Below are 21,653 nucleotides of genomic sequence, written 5' to 3' on the forward strand. Positions count from 1 at the left end.
AAATCCCTATGCTCAGAAATCTGGCCTCTGTCTCCTAGGTGCCTTATTTGGGCTGTTTCTACTTGTTTTTGGGCTTCCCTGATAGCTCAGTTGGTAAAGAATCCACCTGCAATGCAGGAGACCCTGGTTTGATTCCTGGGTCAGGAAGATCTGCTGGAGAAGAATACCCACTCCAGTATTCTTGGGCTTCCCTTGTGGCTTGGCTGGTAAAGAAGCCACATGCAATGCGGGAGACCTGGGTTTAATCCCTGGGTTGGGAAGATCCCCTGGAGAAGAGAAAGACTACCCACTCCAGTATTCTGACCTAGAAAATTCCATGTATAGTCCATGGGGTCGAAAAGAGTCAGACACGACTGAGCGGCTTTCACTACTTGTGTTGGGACAAGAAAGTATGCCCAGGTAGAACACTAGGGCCATGGTGAGGCTTACTTCATATTTCCCTTCTTTCAGAAACCTCAGATGTGCACTGCTTGTTGTTCACTTCCTGACCACAGTTGCCTCATATATTTTGGCCTGTTTTATTCTTGTTTTCAGCCCCATGGTGGCTCAGATGGTAAAAAATGTACCTGCAATGCAAGAGACCAGGTTCCACCCTTGGGTCGGGAAGATCCCCTAGAGAAGGGAATGGCAACCCACTCCAGTCTTCTTGCCTGGAGAATCCCATGGACAGAGGAGCCTAGTGGACTACAGTCTCCCTGGTTGCAGAGAGTTGGACAGAGTGACTAATAACATGCTTGTTTTCAATAGAGTAGCAAGTCTGGTACCAGATGTTCTGCCATGGTTGAAAGCAGACCAGTCGTGAGTTTTTATTTTCAAACATAGTAGGAAGAGCTTTAAAGATCTCTTTGAGGCATGCTTATTTTATATATTTTTGTTTTTTTTATTACTGATGGAACCTATTTTCTTAAAAGTTTTACGGGTTAGACTTGAATCCTTTTTAATGCTGTGTGTTGAACATTATGGGCTGTGTAGAGGGTGAGTCTTTTGTTCCTTATAGGTATTGATGGACTGATTCTTTATGATATTCTTAGAATCTTTCTGAAGTATTTCACAGTGTATTTGAAGCTCTCCATATACAATCATAACCTGGTGATGGAATGTTATGACTTACACCCACCAAACCCTGGAAATTTAGAATTTAGGCCCCAGGAGGGCTCTTTTAACTCTCCCCCGCTCTATGTATTTGACATAGGATAATGTGAGATAGGGCCCCAACACTGGGCATGGTGACATGCTATAAAAGAATGGTTCCTTAATTATAATATTTAAGATTTTTCCTGGAGTTTAAAATACTTTTAAGTGCATAATTTAACTGTTATTTCCTTCACTTGAAAAATGAAATACTTTTTGGCAGGCCATTATAAAGTCTTTAGATTTTATACTTTTTAAAAAGGGTAATTGTGAGTCCTATATTTGTAGAAAGTAAACTATGCTGGATAGAGTATTTAAATTAGGATTTTTCCATTTTCTATAAAAGATCAAGTAAAAAAAATTCTGTTGAGATATTTTTGAAATTGTTGGAAGGGTTTTGAGGGGATATCAAAGAGGCTTCACACACAATTATGTATCACATAGCCAGAAGTGAAAAAACAGTCATTAAAAATTGAGTTCTAGCAGGAATAGGTAGGTTATTGGATGATCTAAAAATCAGTTGTGGAGGAGCGGGGCGTGAGTGGATGTTGAGTGTATTGGTACTGATATACATGTATGCTGACAAAATTTGGTAATTGATGGTGCTGGCTTCTCAGATCAAAGAAGAAAGGATAGATTCTTAGATCCCCACTTCACCCCATGTGCCAGATGAAATTCCAGAAAGACTAAGAATTTACCTGTAAAAGATAAATAATATATATATTTATATATAAAGAAAAATATATTGGGGGAATATTTAATCTCAGGTAGTTGTAACACTGCCAAATGACATTAAAAAAAAAAAAAAAATAACCTATCTGTACAGCAAGAACAAAACCCCATCCATTATAGGCAGAGAGAAAATTTGAGCATGAAGCTGGCAAGTTGTAATATATGTGATTTGCTCTTCAGACTCAAGATAAATATATATCACTGTACTAGAAGTCCTTTGCCTCCTTCTGGAGGCATTCCTTTCCCCATTCACCCTGGCTGTGTTTTTAGATGGACTCCTAGAGGTATTGGTATTGTCATTCCTCTTTAGTAAACAAGCGGAGAAGGGAACCTCCCTTTAAAGCTCCCTGGTGCTGTTGCCTTTTGTTGCCACTTGGTGTTGCTATTGAAGCTTGATTCTGTGGAGCCCCTTGTATTGCTCAGCTATGAGGCTCTTAATGGTCCAGAAGCTTGCACAGACTTCACTGGGGCCACATGGAGCTTCTTAAGGCTATTAGAGTTCATTTACTCAGAAGCTCTGCTGTTGTTTCCCCCTTTAGAGTCATTGTACCAGGGTTATAGGGTATGAAGGAGCAACCAGCACCATTCATTCATTCATTCAACAAATAATTACTTAGCACCCGCTGTGTGTACTGGATACTGTTTTATTTATTTTAAGTAATAATAGTGAACAAAACAAAGCAAAAACTTCCTGCCACTTGGAGTCTACATTCTTTCTGAGGGTTGGGTGGAGGGAGAAGAGTGGTGGCAGAGAGAGATGATGGGGTTAAGTGTTAATGCTGTGACACATCTGCAGAAACTTCTCTGCACACAGTTCTGATCTCTTTTAATTATTTTGCTATTTATTCTATGTGGGACATCAATATGAGTGATTCCAGTAAGTGTAATAAAGAAGAGAGGCTGAGTACTTGATGGATTTAAATTTACAGTTCACTGATGACTTCTCGCTAGCTTATATAGGCACTTTGTGGCCACGCTGTATGTAGTGGTGCATCATGCAGCTATTAAAAACGTTGGTGGTGGTTGTTCAGTTGCCAAGTTGCGTCTGACTCTTTGCAACCCCCTGGACTACAGCACATCAAGCTTCTCTGTCCCTCACCATCTCCTGGAGTTTGCCCAAATTCATGTCCTTTGAATCCATGATGCCATCCAACCATCTCATCCTCTGTCATCCTCTTTTCCTTCTGCCTTCAATCTTTCCCAGCATCCAGGTCTTTTCAGATGAGTTGGCTCTTCGCATCTGGTGGCCAAAGTGTTGGAGTTTAAACATCAGTCCTTCCAATGAATATTCAGGGTTGATTTCCTTTAGGATGACTGGTTTGATCTCCTTGCAGTCCAAGGGACTCTCAAGAGTCTTTTCCAGCACTACAGTTCGGAAAGCATCAATTCTTCAGTGCTCAACTTTCTTTATGGTCCAACTCTCACATCTATACATGACTACTGGGAAGACCATAGCCTTTACTATATGGTGTAGACATGTATTTATAAACATGAAGAGATGATTATGTTAAGTGGAAAGGCACCTTAGGAAGTAATATATTTAGGATGATCACATTGTTGAAAAGTACTTTTTCTCTACCCCTGAGGTCTCCTTCCTGAGCAGGGAGTTCTGTTAGTTTCACCCAAGTCTGCCTCCACTTCGTTATTTACTCCATCCCTGGTATAATGACTTGAGTACACGTGCATGCTGAGTCACTTCAGTCATGCGACCCTATAGATTATAGCTTACCGGATTCCTCTGTCCATGGGATTCTCCAGGCAAGAATACTGGAGTGGGATACCATACCCTCCTCGGATCTTCCCAACCGAGGGATCAAACCCACATCTCATATGTCTTTGGTATAATGACTTATCTGATTGTAAATTTGAGAGTAATTGACCCTCCTGGTGCCTGTTGTCAATGTAAGAGCTGTCTGGTCTTTTTACAGCCATGAATCGATTTCTTCTTGGAATAATTATGCAGGTGCTCAACCCTGCAGGGAGAGGTCTGCTCTGTCTTTTGCTAACACGTCCATCTCTGGGGCTCACTGCTACCAAGCCCATTTGTCCAACACACCTAAAGCTTCTATTAGGAAAGACAGTGATATTTTATTTTTTGTTTTGTTTCTTGTTCATAACTTTGGCAGGGAAGTGGTTATCAGTTTTTGGATGCTCTCTTTTATTTAGTTTTATACATATTTTCCCCCATATACATGCTAGAAAAAGGTCTGGGTAAATATGCATCATAGTTTTCCAAGAGGTTCATAGAACTAGGAGATTCCCCCCCATAAGTCTACAACTTATGATAGGCAAAAATATATTACTAAAATCTCTAACTTAACATTTCACCATCAGAATAATTGCCTTTATCCTTAAATTTACAAGTTTTCAGTTTTTTGTATCCCTTAACTACTCTTCTGGATATAGATGAATTTACTTCTTTTGTCTTTTAACCTTCCTACTACCTTTGTAAGTACTTAATCTACTATCTTCACTGTACATTTGCCTTTGCCAGTGAGATTTTTCATTTCAAAATGTTTGTATTTCTAGTTTTGATGTTTGCTGCTTAAAGCTTTAACATTTCTCGTAAAGACAGTTTCAGTTCAGTTCAGTCACTCAGTCGTGTCCGGCTCTTTGCGACCCCATGGACTGCAGCACGCCAGGCCTCCCTATCCATCACCAACTCCCAGAGTCTCCCGAAACTCATGTCCATTGAGTTGGTGATGCCATCCAACCATCTCATCCTTTGTCGTCCCCTTCTCCGCCTGCCCTCAATCTTTGCCAGCATCAGGGTCTTTTCAAATGAGTCAGCTCTTTGAATCAGGTGGCCAAAGTATTGGAGTTTCAGCTTCAACACTAGTCCTTCCAATGAACACCGAGGACTGATCTCCTTTAGGATGGACTGGTTGGATCTCCTTGCAGTCCAACGGACTCTCAAGAGTCTTCTCCAACACCACAGTTCAAAAGCATCAGTTCTCCAGCACTCAGCTCTCTTTACAGTCCAACTCACATCCATACATGGCTACTGGAAAAACCATAGCCTTGACTAGATGGACCTTTATGGGCAAAGTAATGTCTCTGCTGGACTGGAAGAAACACAAGCTGGAATCGAGATTGCTGGGAGAAATATCAATAACCTCAGATATGCAGATGACACCACCCTCATGGCAGAAAGTGAAGAGGAACTAAAAAGCCTCTTGATGAAAGTGAAAGTGGAGAGTGAAAAAGTTGGCTTAAAGCTCAACATTCAGAAAACTAAGATCATGGCATCCGGCCCCATCACTTCATGGGAAATAGATGGGGAAACAGTGTCAGACTTTATTTTTCTGTACTCCAAAATCACTGCAGATGGTGACTGCAGCTATGAAATTAAAAGATGCTTACTCCTTGGAAGGAAAGTTATGACCAACCTAGATAGCATATTCAAAAGCAGAGACATTACTTTGCCAACAAAGGTTCATCTAGTCAAGGCTGTGGTTTTTTCTGTGGTCATGTATGGATATGAGAGTTGGACTGGGAAGAAGCCTGAGTGCTGAAGAATTGATGCTTTTGAACTGTGGTGTTGGAGAAGACTCTTGAGAGTCCCTTGGACTGCAAGGAGATCCAACCAGTCCATTCTGAAGGAGATCAGCCCTGGGATTTCTTTGGAAGGAATGATGCTAAAGCTGAAACTCCAGTACTTTGGCCACCTCATGCGAAGAGTCGACTCATTGGAAAAGATTCTGATGCTGGGAGGGACTGGGGGCAAGAGGAGAATGGGACGACAGAGGATGAGATGGCTGGATGGCATCACTGACTCGATGGACGTGAGTCTGAGTGAACTCCGGGAGTTGGTGATGGACAGGGAGGCCTGGCGTGCTGCGATTCATGGGGTCGCAAAGAGTCGGACATGACTGAGCGACTGATCTGATCTGAATGTCTCTGCTTTTTAATAGGTTGGCCTTAACTTTCCTTCCAAGGAACAAGCATCTTTTAATTTCATGACTGAAGTCACCATCTGCAGTGATTTTGGAGCCCCCAAAAATAAAAATCTGCCACTGTTTCCCCATCTATTTCCCATGAGGTGATGGGACCGAACACCATGATCTTCGTTTTCTGAATGTTGAGCTTTAAGCCAACTTTTTCACTCTCCTCTTTCACTTTCATCAAGAAGCTCTTTAGTTCTTTGCTTTCTGCCATGAGGCAGGTGTCATCTGCATATCTGAAGTTATTGATATTTCTCCCGGCAATCTTGATTCCATCTTGTGCTTCATCCTGTCCAGCGTTTCTCATGATGTACTCTGCATATAAGTTAAATAAGGGTGAGAATGTACAGCCTTGATGTACTCCTTTTCCTATTTGGAAGCAGTCTGTTGTTCCATGTCCAGTTCTAACTGTTGCTTCTTGACCTGCATACAGATTTCTCAAGAGGCAGGTCAGGTGGTCTGATATTCCCATCTCTTTCAGAATTTTCCCCAGTTTCTTGTGATCCACACAGTCCAAGGCTTTGGCATGGTCAATAAAGCAGAAATAGATGTTTTTCTGGTACTTGCTTGCTTTTTCAATGATCCAGCAGATGTTGGCAATTGGATCTCTGGTTCCTCTGCCCTTTCTAAAACCAGCTTGAACATCTGGAAGTTCACGGTTCATGTATTAATGATGCTAAACTCTTTTAGCTTTTGCTTGTTTATGAAACTCTATCTCCTTCAAATCTGAGTGATATCTTTGCTGGGTAGAGTGTTTGTTTTTGTTTTTTTCAGGTGGGTGGAGTATTCTTGTTTGTAGCTTTTTCTCCTTTCATCACTTTGAAAATATTACGCCATATTCTTCTGGTCTGCAGAGTTTCTGCCAAAATATCAGCTAATGGTCTTATAGGAGTTCCCTTGTGTGTAATTGGTTTCTTTTCTCTGGATACTTTTATGTCTTTCCTGGCATGTAAGACATCCTAATTTTTTGTATGTTTATCTCTTATAGAAAAGGCTACAAATGAGTACAACACTACAGAAGATTGGAGTCTTATTATGGACATATGTGACAAAGTTGGAAGCACTCCTAACGGGTAAGATGGCCAGTCATGCCCAGTGAATGTCTAGGAGCTTAATAATCTGTATCTCTTTTCCTGATATAATTCTGGAAGGAAATGGGATTTTTACTGTTTCCTTTTGGGAGTAAAAGTAAAGACATGCTACTGGCTGAATTTATGTGGTTAATCTTATTCTGAAAGAACAAACAGAAAAGAATTAACTGAAAACTTGAAATATTGAAGTGTATAATTAAAGCCTTGATACAGGGAATTCCCTGGTGGTCCAGTGCTTAGGACACTGTGCTTTCACTGCTGGGGGTCCAGGTTCAATCCCTGGTTGGGGAACTAAGATCCCAGAAGACTCAAGGTACAGCTCAAAAAAAAAAAAAAAAAACCACACATATATATATATATATATATATATAATGCCTTGATTCAATAGGGACAGTTGTTAACAATGAATAGACTTAATTATTTAGGGCATTCTCCTGTGACTTAGACATGTTATTAATGAAGTAGATAAATATAACAATATATAATATATTGAAAAGATCTTTCAGTAATGAATAGATAAATGCAATAAATCATGATGAAAAAGTGAATATAAATAATAGTGCTTTGAGGATGGAATGGGGCCATTAACCTGATTATACATTAGAGGTTTAGAAGACTGATGAAAGCATTTGTTTTAATGTTCCAGCTTTTTGAAGTTTATTCATGCATGGTTATACTTAAATCATATGAGACTATGTATCTTGCTAGTTTTTTTCCCCACAAGATAAGAATTTGCTGTCTGAAAGCTGTCTTAAATGTAAAGATAATTTTTATGATACTGTTCTCTTGTGTTGACTGACGTTTTTGAAATGATTTGATTTTTGATTTTGGGATACACAACCTTTGCAGTAAGCATTTTTTCCCCTCTACAAGTCTATGAGCAAAAGGTGTAAGATCATTTGATAGATTTATTCCCTTAATGAAGTAAAGTTTGCAGGTGTACATATAAGGTGTTGTATGACCAAATAGCTTTTAAAGTTACTTGGTTGTAGAATACCTTATGTATTTAATGCTTGAATTGAAATTCTGAATACTTAACTTTCTTCATTTTTTTAGAGCAAAAGATTGCCTAAAAGCCATAATGAAAAGGGTAAATCATAAAGTTCCTCATGTTGCTCTGCAGGCATTAACTGTAAGTGAAAGTCATGTTATTATTTGGCCCAAATTTTAAATGTGTTTGTTTCAGTAAGTTAAGTAAAATTACATCTCAACATTTGTATATTGATTTTTATTTTAATTAATAGCTTCTTGGGGCTTGTGTGGCAAACTGTGGAAAGATATTTCATTTAGAAGTGTGTTCCCGTGATTTTGCAACAGAAGTACGTGCTGTGATAAAAAATAAGGTAAATTTTAAAAAGAAAAGAAGTTTGAGTCATTAAAAAATACATATGCTGTGTTATTTTAACTGTGTTATAGCATTAGTAGAGTTGTAAGTGAAATCCTTTTAGATAAATTTGAAACGAAACAAACTTTCTATTCTAAAATTTGTTGTTTGCATTTGTAGCACCAAAAACTGTTTTCCTCCCTAAAGCATATATATAAGTGATAAAGCTGATCTTTATTGAGGATTAGCAGCCACTGCTTTAAGCATTTTATGTATGCTATCTTGTTTAATGCTCTTAGCAACTCTTGGAAGTTAGATTCCCAGGTAATTCTTATTTTATAGATGGAGAAACTAAGACTTAAGAGTAACTTGTCTAAGATTATGCAGCTAATAAGTGGCATAGCTGAAGTTCAGATGTAAGTGTCTGTGATACCAGCATCCAAACTAACCATCATTCTGTCCTGATTCCCATTAGAGATGGTGAGCAAAGGAGGCCTTTGTTTTAGAGAACAGGGTGGAGAGGGCCTTTGTGATGGGGTTGTTATTGGTTTATTTGTAATAGAAACTCTGATTCACTATGTTCATGCTATTAGTGACAGAAATCTCAGAATTTTACTTTAGTTGATATAAAAAGTTTAATCTAATATTGAGAATATTAGGAAAACATGAAATAATCTATGAATATGACAGATTCATTGTCATTGTATAAGACATAAACATTAATGTTCAAAACAGGTAATTTTCCAAGAGACAAGTATATATTAAAATAGGTATTTATCAAGTGCTCATCTAAACTAAGATATGCTGGACTTTTGTGGATATTCATAAAACTAGAGAATTTTGGTGGTAATTCTCTTTGTTAAATAATTCAAGTGCTTATTTTAACTATTTTATTCTTTGCCTTTTCTTTAAAAGGCTCATCCTAAAGTATGTGAAAAACTGAAATCTTTAATGGTAGAATGGTCAGAAGAATTTCAGAAGGACCCTCAGTTTAGTCTAATATCTGCAACTATTAAATCTATGAAAGAAGAAGGAATTACTTTTCCTCCATCAGGTTCTCAGGTAAGAGATTCATTCAGACTCATGGATGACCCTATACTATAGTATTTTGAAGGTATATACCTTATTTCAAAGCTGGGCAAGGTCTATCTTAGTCATTACTCACCTCCACTCTATATGAGTTTGTCTAGTGTAGTGCCTGTAATTGTCAAGTGAATTCTACACATGAGAACTTTGAGAAGTGAGTCATCCATAAATAATCTGTTTAATGTGACTCTGAATCTAGAGTCATGCAAAAGGCATAGATGTGTGAGAGAGCCCTTATGTTCAAGGTATTTATAGTCAATTGAAAGGGTAGCTTTATATATGTGAAAAATAACTGATTATAAGTGACAAAGATGGATGAGGGGTGCAAAAGTTAGATGCCAAGAAGAGGTAACTGTAGACTGGATGGTGAAGAAGTTGAAGAGTAGAATTTTTAGGCTGGAATGTAATTCAGTATGTAAGGGGAGTAAAGAGGTTGTCAAGGGAGGAATGACATGAATCATTTCATGGACTTGAGAAAGCTCGAGGCCTGTCTGCTGAAGAGGGAACATGCCTGGAGTATGCTGTAGTTTACGTATAAAATGGGTTGGCCTGTAAGGCTAGAAGTTTACTTGAGGACACAGGGACAGCGTTTGCAGGACCGGGGTGGAGGCAGGGATAATGATTCCCAGAGTCTGTGGTGTATTTTGGGTCTGTGGGGGAAAAACACTGTATCTTGGGTTCTGCTCTCAGTGTCTCTTGTTTTCTCAGGATATGGGCTAGGCAAAGAAACTAAGAGAACTGTGTATTTTTTCGATTTTAGACCATAGACTGAAGACACAAAAAGAACCTTTTCAGTTGATCAGATCTATGGGTTCAAAGTAGAATGTAGTGAGGTGGATGAGCTAGAACCTGTTACAGAGAGTGAAATAAATCAGAAAGAGAAAAACAAGTGTCATGTATTAGCCCATATAAATGAAATCGAGAAAAATGGTACTGATGAACGTATGTGAAGGGCAGGAATAGAGTTGCAGACATGGAGAATGGACTGGTGGGCACAGTGGGGCAACACAGGGTGGTACAAATTGAGAGAGTAACATTGACATATATGTACTATTATGTGTAACATAAGTAGCTGGCAGGAAGCAGCTGTATGTAGCACAGGGAGCTCAGCTTCAGTGCTCTGTGATGACGCAGATGGGTGGGCTGGGGGATGGGGTAGGAAGGAGGCTTAAGAGGGAGGGGATATATGTATACTTATAGCTGATTCACATTGTCATAAACAGCAGAAGCTAACACAACATTGTAAAGCAGTTATCCTCCAGTTAAAAATAAATTTAAAAATAAAAGTCTTAAAAGTAATAAAAAGCCAGCTTTTCCTTGCTCTGTCCTTTCTGCAAGTCATTCTCAAAAATCTGTGTTGATTCGGAAAAAACTGGTTGATGGTTCGGAACCCTGGACATCTCTGTCTTCCATGCCCTTAAGTTTAAGCATGACTTTCCTTAGTCCTCTGCTATGTCTGAAGAGTCACCACCATTCAAACACAATGAGTAGTGAAGGGGGTTAACAGGAGCTGCCCCTGTTGTTTGCGTCCCGCCTCTGCTCTTCTTCTTTATCCTGGCTTCTTGGTACTTCTGTAGCCCCGCACCTCTAGCAGCGTATCACCTCTCACTGAATTAGAGGCTTTGGACCACCGAGATCAGGAAGTGCAGTCAGGAAAGATGTATATTTAAGTACTTTTCTTTATGCCAGGTTCTGTGTCAGATACTAAGATTGATGCAAAATGTAAACCAGTTCATGCCCTTTGTGATTTTTTTCATGTTTTCTTGAAAATTCTGATGTTCTGTTCTAGTATTTGAAAACAACTACTTAAAATTATCATAAAGACCTTCACTTTTAAGTCAAACTCATTAGTTACATTAGTTGTTTTTTTTAATTAGCATGTGCAAGTAATTATAGAGCTTGTGTTTTCTTTGAAAAGGTAGTTGTGTTCATTTTACTTATACATTACAGACTGTCTCAGCTGCTGCCAAAAACGGTACATCATCAAACAAAAACAAAGAAGATGAAGATATAGCTAAAGGTAAAGAATCAAGCACATGTAGTTTAGTATTGCTGATCTTTGCAGAATGATTTATTGGAATAAAAATTAAAATAAAACTGAGTTTACTTGTAGTATTTTACCTCAAATCTAAAAATCAGTGGAGTCTGAAAACGTAAGAGAAACAACTGACATGATATAAGGTTAATTGGATTCATAATCCTTGCAAGTAATGGTTTTTAGTGTCCTACCTTTGAAGAGATTACATTTCACCTTTTCTTTAATGCCAAAGTTATGAGTCAAGCACAGAAATATGTTCATGACTTGTTCTATATGGAAAGCTACCCATATTATAATGTCACAATCTGTTTGCTGTAAAAATAATAGCTGCTGTATATGACAGACTGTGATATTAAGGAATGAGCAAAAACTTTATTTTCAAAAATGTCATAGTTGTCTGCCCTGTCCCCTTTTGCCTCCACCCCCACCCTACAAAAGCTAATTGTTTAGTATTTAACTGGACAAATAACATTCACTTGATTTATTCTTATTAAATAGTATATTATGTAATATTTCTTTTTAAACTCTTAAAAAATCAGAGTTAATACTGTCTGTCTTGTTTTTTGCATTTTAATTTTTCAAACTAGCTATTGAATTATCATTGCAAGAGCAGAAGCAGCAGCACACAGAAACAAAATCCTTATATCCATCTGCAGAAATTCAGTCAAATAATAAAGTTGCAAGGAAAGTGAGAGCTTTATATGATTTTGAAGCCGTTGAGGACAATGAACTCACTTTTAAACATGGTGAAATTATTATTGTTTTGGATGACAGGTATGTTTTAAATGTTTCTGGAATATTTTGAAGTTATTCAGTATCATATCCTTAATTTAGAATGCTGAATATTCAGCTTTTGACTTTGGTGTATTTAAATCATACTAGAACCTTTTCTGCCTTAATTATTTCTTTCTAAAATTAGGGTAGTTTGAGTTTCTTATTCTTTCATTAAATTTGGTAATAAAGTGTTCTTTGTATCTTGGGTTAAAAATGTATTGAATAATATTGTTTATTATCACAATTGAGACGCAGAAATATTCAGTCATTTGGATGTATTTACATTGAGAATTGTATATACCAAAATTACTGGCAAAAAAAAAAAAACAACTTTAGGAAGAGATATAGCTGTAATACCTTTGATCAGCTCAGCTAAAAACTATGCTCAGCTCCTCCCCAGTTGTTAATCTGCTACTGCCTCTCCCTCACAATTTCTCTATCACTTATACTTGTAATAAAGAATAGATTTGTCTTTACTGAGACTAATTCTACTTTAGTTTGCTTTTAAAAGAAATTGATGAAATTTAGCAAGAGTGAGACCTACCAACTCGTTACTAACAGATTGCAAATGTATTTGGTATCCATTATAAATAACTTAGTAAGGATACATTAGTGTATTTTTAAATGGGTAGAAACCCAAAATGGTTTTACTTTGCTGCAGTAAATATTTATTGGGAAAATACTATATGAATATGCTGTGTTTATTTATAATAAAGAATGAGGAAATAGTTCTTTTCTTCATAAAACCTAGAATAAAGGAAGGGAGTTAAGATTACTTTACAAGTAAATATGTGGTATGGAGATTGTGAATGCCATAAAAGGTAATGTTGGGGTCCAGAAAAAAGCGGAGTCACACCTGGTACACACCTCTAGGAAAAAAGGCTTATCCAGTGGGTTCACTTTGGGTGAACTTTGATCTTACAGAACAGGAAAATGAAGGTCTCTTACACAGTCAAGATAACATTATGTTTACTTAGAAAATAATCATTTTTTTTTTCTTTAAGAGTCTTTTTTGTTTTTCTTTTTTAAATAATCATGTGGACCAGAGCACATGATCCCTGAAGGAGAATAAATAGATGTGAAGGTGAAGGGTTAATATGGGGTCTGAATGCTGACAGTCTGAAATGTCAGGCTTCTGGGTGTAAAATGTTTATAGAAGAACTTAAGTTTACACTTCTGATACTTTTATACAAGCATAAAATGAAGGACATTTATAAAATAAATATAAGAAAAACTACAAAATGAGCATTATTTTTATGTAATGAGAAAATTTTCCAGTGTAAGTTACTGCTCACAAGGTAAATAACAGTACTGATCAGTGGCACAGCTGCTTCCTCATTTTCTTCAGCAAGTCTGTTCTGCTCACTGCTCTGATAACTCAATTTTCTTCTGATTGTTTCTTATGTGGTTGTCGTGACTCCTGCATACATACCATATCCCTTGATGTCATTTGATGTTCATGTGGCATTATGTTATCTGTATGGTCTGCAGGCTTGCAGTATGTAAAGGGTTACGTCATTGTGAAGCCATGTGTCTTTTCGTTGATGTCTAGTTAAAGCACAAATCCATTAAATAACTTAGACTCATATGAAACTATTTTCAGTTAAGGCTTATCCTTGCAAAAGAGAATGTTTTTTTCTGTTGTAAACTACTAAGAGAATTCAACATGAATATGATGGAATATGTAGGTTGATTAAATGTCATTTTGATGTTGCTGCTGCTGCTGCTGCTAAGTCACTTCAGTCGTGTCCGACTCTGTGCGACCCCATAGACGGCAGCCCACCAGGCTCCCCCGTCCCTGGGATTCTCCAGGCAAGAACACTGGAGTGGGTTGCCATTTTCTTCTCCACATTTTGATGTTAGGAAACCCCAATCTTAAAACTGCCATAGATGTGCTCATCAACACACATAAGTAAAATGTTATCATTCTAGGAGATTGGTTATTACTGGCAAGATTTTAAACACAAATGCACACTTGGGTACTAAAGTTAAATGGCCATCTTGCATTAAAAAAGAGGTCATCTGGATGATCCAGAATATGACTATATCCATTGTTTTTATATTCTGTTGAAATTAAAAGTACAAAATTTAAAACTTCACATATAGAACTTGAAGTCCCTTGAAAATATATCATTCTCAGACTTCAGTTTAAGAAATACTCAGCTGATAGACAGGTGCAGATTCCTTATTAACAGAGTATACCAAAAAATGTCATTCTTAGTGCTCCCAAATATTATAAAGGATCTAGAAATAAATAGGAGAAGGCAATGGCAGCCCACTCCAGTACTCTTGCCTGGAAAATCCCATGGATGGAGGAGCCTGGTAGGCTTCAGTCCCTGGGGTCAGTCGTGTCCGACTCAGCGACTTCACTTTCACTTTTCACTTTCATGCACTGGAGAAGGAAATGGCAACCCACTCGTGTTCTTGCTTGGAGAATCCCAGGGACGGCGGAGCCTGGTAGGCTGCCGTCTCTGGGGTCGCACAGAATCGGACACGACTGACATGACTTAGCAGCAGCAGGAATAAATAAACCTAACAAAGACACTTAAGGACTTCATGGAAAAAAATTATAAATCCTTTGAAAGATATAATATATATATTTATATATCAATAAATATAAATGGAGTGAGATGTCATTTATGCTGAAGAAACCTTAATATTGTAAAGATTACTTTTTCTAATATTAATACATAAACAGTTCATTCTGTCATTAACAGCTCAATAAGACTTTTTTCCAGAGAACTTGGAAACATTTTTATTTTGACATTAATATGGAAATATGAAGGTCTACAATAACACAGAGAAGGTACTTTTCCTGTCATGTATCAAGGCATATTAAGAGGTTATAATAAATATAGTCTATTGCAACAGGGTGGAATCCAGAAATAAGCTTATGAACAGATAGCAGCTTGCTGTTTGAAAGATAGACTATCATAAATCAGTAGGAAAAATGATGTACTATTAAATAGATTTTGCTGGGATGAATTGACTTTCTATGCAGTATAAATAAAATTTGATTCAGCTTCACACAGTACATAAAATTTCATTCCAAATAAAGACCTAAATGTGGAAGAGTGCTATAAAGGAAAATGTGAAACTATTAGGCAAAAATAAAGGAGAATAGATTGAGGAATTCAAGGTATTTGCATAATACAGACAAACAAATGCTCTTCAGATATGTACAGAACTCCTACATATTCATGAAAAGAGACGAATGACCCAGTGGAAAAAGAAAAATGGACAGAAGATATGAACAAGCAGTCTAGGGAAGAGCCAGTCTGGATGCTCAGAAGTGCAAATGGGCACAGCAGTAAGAGATGATTTCTCCTGTGCAATCCAAGTGCTGCCTGGACAGTTAATACATGGGAGCAAAAATGACATTCTCACATGCTGCTGAGGGAAAGGAGGTTGGTGAATTGCCACAGCCACTTCAGGGAACATTTGACAGCATTAGTGAAATGGAAAATGCTTAGGTTCTGTGGCCCAGCAAGCCTGTCTCTGTGCACATGCCTAGAGAATTGTTGCATGTGTGCCCTAAAATCTAGAATGATTATTACCCCAGCCTTTATAAGGGTGAGAGAAAAGACTGGAAATAACCTAAATGTCTGCCTGCATGGGGATGAGTACATCAGATACGCCATATCTGTGTGATGGATCTTTAAAAGGGATTAATAAAATCTGAAAGAATTAACCTATAAAATTTAAAAGATATATAATGATTAACATTTATGTTAGGTTGGCGCGAACGTAATTGTGGTTTTGGACCATCAATTTTAAATCATTATAACTAAGCTCGAACATATCTTCATTAATCAAAATAGGAACCTTTTCAATCAGCACATTTTTGCCAACAAGAAATGTTTACTTATTCCTGTAGTATAAAAATCTGTGCTCCAGATCAATCCTAAAGGGTTCTACTCTACAGCATTGTGTCTAGGATTATGGTCTGTACTGTGCACTTAAAATTTGCTGTGAAGGGAGATCTTACATTGTGTTATCACCAAAAATTAATAAATAGAGATGGGTGGAGAAAGTTTTAGGAGGTAATGGATATATTTATTGTATAACCTGTGGTGATGATGTTCAGATGCATACTAATTTGCAAATCCATCGAGTTGTACGGTAAATAGGTACAGCTCTTTGTATGTAAAAACTTTAAGAAAGTGGTTTCGAAAAATTAAAAAAAAAAAAATCCGTTCTTCGGGATTTGACTCTTGGAAAGCATTTTCTGCCTCAGGCTGGTTTGTGGAATCATCTTCCCTGCAAAAAGTTGTTGAGATGCTCAAAGAAGTAGTCAGTTGGTGAGAGGTCAGGTGAATATGGCGAATGAGGTAAAATTTTGTAGCCTAATTTGTTCAACTTTTGAAGCATTGGTTGTGCAACATGTGGTCAGGCATTGTTGTGGAGAAGATTTGGGCCCTTTCTGTTGACCAAAGATGGCTGTAAACATTGCAGTTTTCAGTGCATCTCATCGATTTGCTTAGCATACTTCTCAGATCAATGGTTTCACCAGGGTTCAGAAAGCTGTAGTGGATCACAGTGGCAGCAGACTACCAAACAGTGACTGTGACCTTTCTTGGTGCAAGTCTGGCTTTGGGAAGTGCTTTGGACCTTCTTACCAGTCCAACCACTGAGCTAGTCGTCACCAGTGGTCTTATAAAATCTACTTTTCATTGCATATCACAATGTGATCAAGAAATGGTTTGTTGTTGTGGCGTAGAATAAGAGAAGATGATACTTCAAAATGACGATTTATTTGATTTGTGGTCGGCTCATGAGGCACCCACTTATCGAGGTTTTTCACCTTTCCAATTGGCTTCAAATGCCAAATGACCGACCATAGCACGATCGACGTTGAGTTCTTTGGCGACTTCTCGTGGTTGTAAGAGGATCAGCTTTGATGATGTTGTCACCTTCCGATGGCTGGCCACTATGCTCCTCCTCTTCAAAGCTCTTGTCTCCTTTGCAGAACTTGAACCACTTGAACCACTGCACTGTCCATTCATTAGCAGTTCCTGGGCCAGATGTGTTGTTGATGTTGTGAGTTGTCCTTGCTGCTTTACTTTTGAACTCAAATAAGAAAACCACTCCAATTTGCTTTTTTGTCTAACATCATTTCCCTAGTCTAAAATAAATATAAACAAGTAATAAGTCATTAGCAAAAAAATAAAAGCAAGAAATGTGCATTAAAATGGTGTATAACATAACCATATTTATTTAAGAACACTCCAATATCAAATGGCAAAGTTCAACAATGCAAAACTGCAATTACTTTTGTACCAACTTAATATCTATAGAGTTGGCTATACGTATCTATATATATCTATATCTGTAAGCTCTATAGATAAATATAGAGTTTATAGATATAGTAAATGAATAAAAAATATATCTGAAGGAAGGTGACGTATCAACTTGGTGGTGGTATGAAGGATGGATGTGAGTTTGGGATTTGGAGGTGTTGATAAAGGAAACTTCAGTGTTATCTGTAATGTTTTGTTTTGTTTTGTTTTTTTTTTAAGTACAGAATCAAATATGACCAGTTGTTGATAGGTTCTGAATTTAAGTATGAGAATATAGATGTTTATTTTATTTGTACTTTTTTATATTTCTTATTAAGTTTACTTCCCTCGTGGCTCAGATGGTAAAGAATCTGCCTGCAATGCAGGAGACCCAGGTTCTTTCCCTAGGTTGGGAAGATCCTCTGGAGAAGTCATGGCTACCCACTCCAGTACTCTTGCCTGGAGAATTCCATGGACAGAGGAGCCTGAAGGGCTATAGTCCATGGGGTCACAAAGAGTAGGACATGACTGAGCAACTAACACACAAGTTTAAGAAGAACTACTTTTAAATATAGTGGGATTTGAACTAGTATTTTCAAAGTAGACTAAATTTAATTTTTATTTTAATTACTCTTGACACTAATGAAATATAGAGTAACAAATGGCATTTTTGTACTGTATTTTCAGTGATGCTAATTGGTGGAAAGGAGAAAATCACAGAGGAATTGGACTCTTCCCATCTAATTTTGTAACATGTAATTTAAACATAGAATCAGAGGCAGGTAAGTTAAATCTATGGAAAGGTTAAATCTATTGAAGTTTTCTGTTTGAATTTTATGATTTGGTTTGAAATATAAAGTAGATTGGCATTTAATTCTTATTTTCAATAATTTATTCATGGATAATACAGTTTAACCTACTTCTTCCCAAATTAAGGGGTTAACTTACCCCAGGTCAATTCCAAATTAGAATTATTTCCTTATCATTATATTTTAAATCCTTTGAGAGTTAATGTGCATAGGTACATATAAGGCATAAAGTAAGCTATGCTTGACCATGTAAATATTTAAATCAGTGTAATTATGGTTTAAGAGGCTATTTGCATTTGTCTAGTACAAAAAATGTTTTATTCATCATTGAAGCGCAGTATCAAAGCAGGCAGGTTGGGGGATCCATTGACAAGTGCTGAGTGTGATTACAGGGGTTAGGAGTACTCCTAAATTGTAGATTTTTCCTTACATTGATTTGGTCCCGGGGAACTCAAAACAATAACAAAGTAATGTAATCAAGACAGTAGGTTCCTAGTTCACATCTTCTGAACTTCCCTCAGTTTTGCAGCCACAGACAGTTCTACACAGCTGCTGCCAACCATGCCAAGAAAGCGTCCATTTGTTAGGCAGGCAGGGAGTTGGGGGGTAGGGTGGTGGTGCTGAGTGTGCAGAATAACTGGTAATAATACTAATGATGGTGAGGGTCAAAAATAAAATTGCTCAGTGGTGTTTAAGCACTCGTTTATCAGCTGTTGTGCAAAGTCCTTTGCTTGCACTATTTCATTTAATCTTCTTAAGTCTGTGAAATAGGTACTTTTGCTATCCCATTTTATAGATAAGAAAACTGAGGCTGAGGTTATTTGGCTAGTAGGTGGTAGAGCCAGGATGCTAAAGTCGGCAACTCTGCCATTAGAATGTACTTGTACTGACATAGCTGCTGAACATACTGCTTCTAATCTTTATCGTTCTAGAGAACTTAAATTGTGAAAGCTCTACAGCGTGTGTAGCATCATCTTTGTGTAGACTGAATGATGCATTCAGTTAAAATTGAGAGAGATGAATACTGAGTACTCTGCCACTCAATACTTCTTTTGCCTCCATTCTGACTCTTAAGTTGATATGAACATTGGAGACACTAGGTTTAATAGCTTGATAGACCATGCTCAGGGAATGCCGTAGAATTCACTATAGGCTGGAGAAATTGAGCTTCTATTTTTAAAAGTAAAAAATACCCTGGATTTTCAGTAAATCCTCGTGTTATGCTAAGTTCTGCTTCTTAGGGCATACTTGAAAGTTAACTAAATATTTGAAATAACTGTTGGGACTTAAAACTTCTTTGGTTATATAGTTTTTGATTATAATTTTTTTTTAATTTTATTTTATTTTTAAACTTTACATAATTGTATTAGTTTTGCCAAATATCAAAATGAATCCGCCACAGGTATACATGTGTTCCCCATCCTGAACCCTCCTCCCTCCTCCCTCCCCATACCATCCCTCTGGGTCATCCCAGTGCACTAGCCCCAAGCATCCAGTATTGTGCATCGAACCTGGACTGGCAACTCGTTTCTAATTCAAATTTACTTATTAAAATATAGTACATTGTGGCAGTTCTCCAGTGAGCATTTAAATAATTTTCTATATATATGTATATATATTTTTTTAAGTTATTTTTCAACCTTCTCTTTTCTAAGAAAAGTTTTTGTTTTGTGTTACTGTAACTGTTATCAGGTTGAAATCAGGTCTCTTTTTAAATTTTTTTACATGTAGAAAATAATTTTTTATAGCAGGAAAGAGTGTAGTTCATAGATTTAACTCTGAAATTAGCTAATTAGATAATACTCTACTCTCGTATATATATTTTCACCCTAGCAATAACACTCAGTTTTAGGAAGGTGCCTGTAATGACAGCTCCCGTTAATATTGCTTACTTGTTCCACTAGAATGTAAGTTATATCAGGGTAAGGATTCCTGTTTGTTTTATTCACTAGTGTATTTTCAATGCCTCGAACAATGCTTATCATATAGTAAGGGCTAAATAGATAGTTGTGGCATGAATCAATGACCATATGTAATAACGTATATTGATTACAAAATGTTATGATTATATTGATTATGAAATGTTATTTAGAGTTTCCTTTTTTTTTTCTTATGAATAATCACAGGCTATTTATAAATTAATGACTAAACTACCAAGGTGAATACTGAGGAACTTAAAGTTTACTTTGTTTCCATAGCAGCTGTGGACAAATTGAATATAATTGATGATGAGGAGGAGGAAATTAAGAAATCAGAGCCTGAGCCTGTTTATATAGATGAGGTAGAGTCATTCTTTTGTTTAATGGTTAAACTGTCAAGACTTTTAAAATGTGTTATTCTTGAGAATGCTTGAAAATAAATTTTTATAATCATTGAAATTAAAACTCTTCGTAAGGTGTCCTGTTACTTTTTTAGGATAAGATGGATAGAGCCCTGCAGGTACTGCAGAGTATAGATCCAACAGATTCAAAACCAGATTCTCAAGACCTCTTGGACTTAGAAGGTACTAAGTGAATATTAGGGATTACCTTAATGTCATTTAATGTTTTAGCAATTTATAATGTCTTAAGTTTTTTCTGCCTTGGGTTGCTTCCAGAGATTAGAAATCTTTGGTGGGAAGTAGACTAGTGTAGTAAAATAGTAAACATATGACTTGGAAGATGTTACAACCTTCCTATCCTGTTCATTGGGGAAGTCTTTACTTTTCTGTAAGCCCACTCATGAAATTTGCAGTTCAGAAAAGGACAGAATTAGAAATAGCATCATAAAGTAACTGAGCAAAATGTTGGAAATTCTTATTCCTCTTCTAATTCTCTTGTATCAGAATTTTAAAGGTCAAAATTATACATGATCTATGTTTACTTTGTAATGTAGGGGTATTTGATACATGCTGATGTGTCTTTTTACTCTCTAAGAAATTTGAAGCAATTGAAATAGATGTTTTTGTGCCTTTTTAAAAAATCCATTGGGAGAAAAATCTCTGGGATAAATGTTTTAGTTCAGTTCAGTCGCTCAGTTGTGTCTGACTCTTTGCCACCCCATGAACTGCAGCACACCAGGCTTCCCTGTCAATCACCAACTCCTGGAGCTTACTCAGACTCATGTCCATCGAGTCGGTGATGCCATCCAACCATCTCATCCTCTGTTGTCCCCTTCTCCCACCTTCGATCTTTCCCAGCATCAGGGTCTTTCAAATGAGTCAGTTCTTCTCATCAGGTGGCCAAAGTATTGGAGTTGCAGCTTCAAAATCAATCCTTCCAATGAATATTCAGGACTGATTTCCTTTTGGATGGACTGGTTAGATCTCCTTGCAGTCCAAGAGACTCTCAAGAGTCTTCTCCAACACCACAGTTCAAAAGCATCAGTTCTTCGGTGCTCAGCTCTCTTTATAGTCCAACTCTCACATCCATACATGACCACTGGAAAAACCACAGCTTTGACTAGA

The 21,653-nt window shown here is 37.1% G+C and overlaps 1 protein-coding gene across 4 annotated transcripts in view; it reads left to right on the top strand.

The window, feature by feature from the left end:
* Positions 1 to 21,653, top strand: part of STAM2 (signal transducing adaptor molecule 2) — a 61,466-nt gene that overhangs the window by 15,403 nt on the left and 24,410 nt on the right. For 3 of the 4 annotated variants that reach the window (XR_009740587.1, XM_061437991.1, XM_061438010.1), the window contains exons 2-10: positions 6,796 to 6,880; positions 7,955 to 8,030; positions 8,143 to 8,241; positions 9,138 to 9,284; positions 11,259 to 11,328; positions 11,934 to 12,120; positions 18,087 to 18,181; positions 20,407 to 20,489; positions 20,624 to 20,711. Coding sequence is in view for 3 of the 4 variants with exons in the window: in XM_061437991.1 (XP_061293975.1) it covers positions 6,796 to 6,880; positions 7,955 to 8,030; positions 8,143 to 8,241; positions 9,138 to 9,284; positions 11,259 to 11,328; positions 11,934 to 12,120; positions 18,087 to 18,181; positions 20,407 to 20,489; positions 20,624 to 20,711 (930 nt within the window). In the remaining variant the exon portion in view is untranslated. The remainder of the gene's footprint in view (positions 1 to 6,795; positions 6,881 to 7,954; positions 8,031 to 8,142; positions 8,242 to 9,137; positions 9,285 to 11,258; positions 11,329 to 11,933; positions 12,121 to 18,086; positions 18,182 to 20,406; positions 20,490 to 20,623; positions 20,712 to 21,653) is intronic. The other variant, XM_061437999.1, reaches the window with a different exon arrangement.

Source organism: Bos javanicus, chromosome 2 (genome assembly GCF_032452875.1).
Source record: "Bos javanicus breed banteng chromosome 2, ARS-OSU_banteng_1.0, whole genome shotgun sequence".
Taxonomy (NCBI): domain Eukaryota; kingdom Metazoa; phylum Chordata; class Mammalia; order Artiodactyla; family Bovidae; genus Bos; species Bos javanicus.